Source organism: Oryza glaberrima, chromosome 4 (genome assembly GCF_000147395.1).
Source record: "Oryza glaberrima chromosome 4, OglaRS2, whole genome shotgun sequence".
NCBI lineage: Eukaryota > Viridiplantae > Streptophyta > Magnoliopsida > Poales > Poaceae > Oryza > Oryza glaberrima.
In genome coordinates this window covers 17,115,259-17,117,935 of record NC_068329.1, presented here as the reverse complement: position 1 = coordinate 17,117,935, position 2,677 = coordinate 17,115,259, and the positions used below count along the sequence as shown (strand labels likewise).

The 2,677-nt window shown below is 56.2% G+C and overlaps 1 protein-coding gene across 1 annotated transcript; it reads left to right on the top strand.

Moving 5' to 3' along the window:
- Positions 1-342: 342 nt before the first annotated feature.
- LOC127772110 (BOI-related E3 ubiquitin-protein ligase 1-like) lies at positions 343-2,350 on the top strand. The gene is made up of 2 exons (XM_052298097.1): positions 343-922; positions 1,021-2,350. Exons 1-2 carry the CDS (start codon positions 500-502, stop codon positions 1,543-1,545), a joined length of 948 nt encoding a protein of 315 aa, XP_052154057.1. The 5' UTR covers positions 343-499; the 3' UTR covers positions 1,546-2,350.
- The last annotated feature ends 327 nt before the right edge of the window (positions 2,351-2,677 follow it).

The window sequence follows — 2,677 nt, the reverse complement described above, 5'->3', positions numbered from 1 at the left end:
TGCACTGCTTAACTACTCGTCTTATTCAAAAAATTTGTGTAAATATAAAAAATGAAAAGTTATGCTTAAAGTACTTTGGATAATAAAACAAGTAAAAAAACAATAATTTTAAATTTTTTTGAATAAAACAAGCGATTAAAAAGTACAAACAAAAACTTAAAATCCCTTTTATCGTGGAACGGAGGGAGTAGTCCTTACCGTAGTACTAGTATTTTCACATATTGAATTTTTGTCACGCCTTTTGTGGCTTTGTCCTTCCCAGGAGCGTGTAATACGTGTCTTACCCACAACGCCACTCTTCACAGGCCAGTGAGCCACTGCTTCCCCAACCGTAGGAGCGGCTACATATAAAACGCTCGCCGCCGTTCGCCATTCGTTTCCACGCATCCCTTCCACTGACTCCACTGCTTCTCACCCAACTCGCGCGCGCCATTCCTTGCCTTCTCCGCCCTCTCATCTCATCAAGGAAAGCTCGCGCTCACGCATCGTGTCGCTGGCCATGGCCGTGCAGGCGCAGCGCCTCGCCCAGGCTTTCCCTTACGACCTCCACGCGGCGGCGAGCGGCGGCGCCCTGTTCCTGGACGAGCTCGCCGGCGAGTGCGCGCCGCCCATGGCGGCGGTGGAAGGGATCGGGGGCGCGGTGGTGTTCGGCGGCGACAACGGCGAGTACGGGTTCGTGGAGAGGAAGCGGCCGCGCGTGGTGGCGGGTCTGTTGGAGGACCAGCGCGCGGTCCTGGCGCACGCGATGGCGGCGCCGCTGCAGGGGATCTTGCCCTTCGGGGATGTGGCGGGCAGGGCGGCGTGCGCCGGCGCGGCGTCCACCAGCGGGAGGAGGATGGACGGTGCGGGCGGAATCTCGCAGGGCCTTCTTTCGCAGCTCTACCACCATGGCGTGGAGATCGACGCGCTCGTTCGGCTCGAGGTATGGGAAGAAGGCTTCTCCGTTAACCGTGGACTCCCCTGTTTGTGTTTGGTGAGTGGTGTTTGATCGGCGTCGGTGTTTGGTGGATGTTCGTGCAGGCCGAGCGGATGCGCGCGGGGCTGGAGGAGGCGCAGCGGCGGCACGTCCGGGCGCTGGTGGGGGCCGCGGCGCGCGCCACGACGGGGAGGGTGCGTGCGGCGGAGGCCGAGCTGGAGCGCGCGCGCTGCCGCAACGCGGAGCTGGAGGAGAAGCTCCGCCAGGTGAGCGCGGAGGGGCAGGCGTGGATGGGCGTCGCCAAGAGCCACGAGGCCGTCGCCGCCGGCCTCCGCGCCACGCTCGACCAGCTCCTCCTCCAGTCCCCCTGCGCCGCCGCCGCCGCCGCCTCCGCGGGGGAAGGCGACGCCGAGGACGCCCACTCGTGCTGCTTCGAGACCCCCGCCGCCGCCGCCGATGTCGCGGTCTCCACGGCGACGTCGTGCAAGGCATGCCGTGTCGCGGAGGCGTCCGTGCTGCTGCTCCCGTGCCGCCACCTGTGCCTGTGCGGCGCCTGCGAGGCCGCCGCCGACGCTTGCCCCGTCTGCGCCGCCACCAAGAACGCCTCCGTCCATGTCCTCCTCTCCTGAAGTCACACGAACCACAGCTATGGCGAGACCGAAACCGACCATCCGGCGTCAAGCAAAGCTAACAACAATCATCCTGTCCCAAGTTACATGGAAAATTCATGCCACGGTTCAGTGCATCGGTGATCTCCGGGCCACGCGAGTTTTTGTCGGTGGAAGCAACAGTGTTCGGTGCGGTGGATTGAATGGTTTGATTGCCGATCGATCTCATCTGCCGCAGGTACCGTTGCTTCAAAAGATTTGGCAGCAAGTGGGGGGCAGTCTAAAATGGACCTACTTCTACGAACACAATCCCTGTCCATAATTGGCAGTTTGGCACCGGCGTATAAATGCACTGGTTCACTTGTCGCCGTTGTCCCGGGTTACACGGTTCAGCTGGCAGATTAATTATCTTCAGAGGTGTGGTGTGAACTGTGAAGTGATGGAGGTGTTGTTCTTGAGATGAACAGAGACAACAAAGGGGGTTACAGTTACAGTTACAGTCAGACGAGATGCTATACAAATGAGAAATGACAGCAGCTGATGATGGCCGCTGCAACCCAAAGCTCCACGCATGATGGTCGAAAGTGCGGCGTTTCAGAAATCTGCTTCGGCTGTGTCGGCCACCATCGAAGTTATTCTGAACATAAATTGGTTTGGGTCAAAACTCTGCTTTGCTTTGGAGTGCAGAAAGGGAGTGTAGAGGCGCACTAACGATTAGGGGTCGAGTTGTGCGAGGATCCTGTACAAGAACAGCAGGAGATTTTTGCGCATGGAACATCGAAAATGCCTTGATCAAAGGCATAATTAGAAAGATTGTCTTGTAAAATTGGTCAAAGTTTTTGTTCCAATTCATGTAGCGATGTGTGATCCTGCGGTCCTTCAATCAGCAGGAATTGTTTCTTTTTAATTAAAAAGAATGACGATTCTTATCTGATCAAATCTGATCAAGTGACTATTTGACGTTTTATGCACGCTGTACACTCGGAGCTTTGAACATCTGTGGCATCCCTGGGTTTCACGTTACTTGCGTTAGGTTTCGTCTTGATCTGTCCATCTTTCCGTGCATGATTGCGTTAGTCAAGAATGAATTTTCTCGTGGAGCATTTTAGTACTGTTTCGTGTGCACGTGCTACTCAGTACACCCCATCATGTT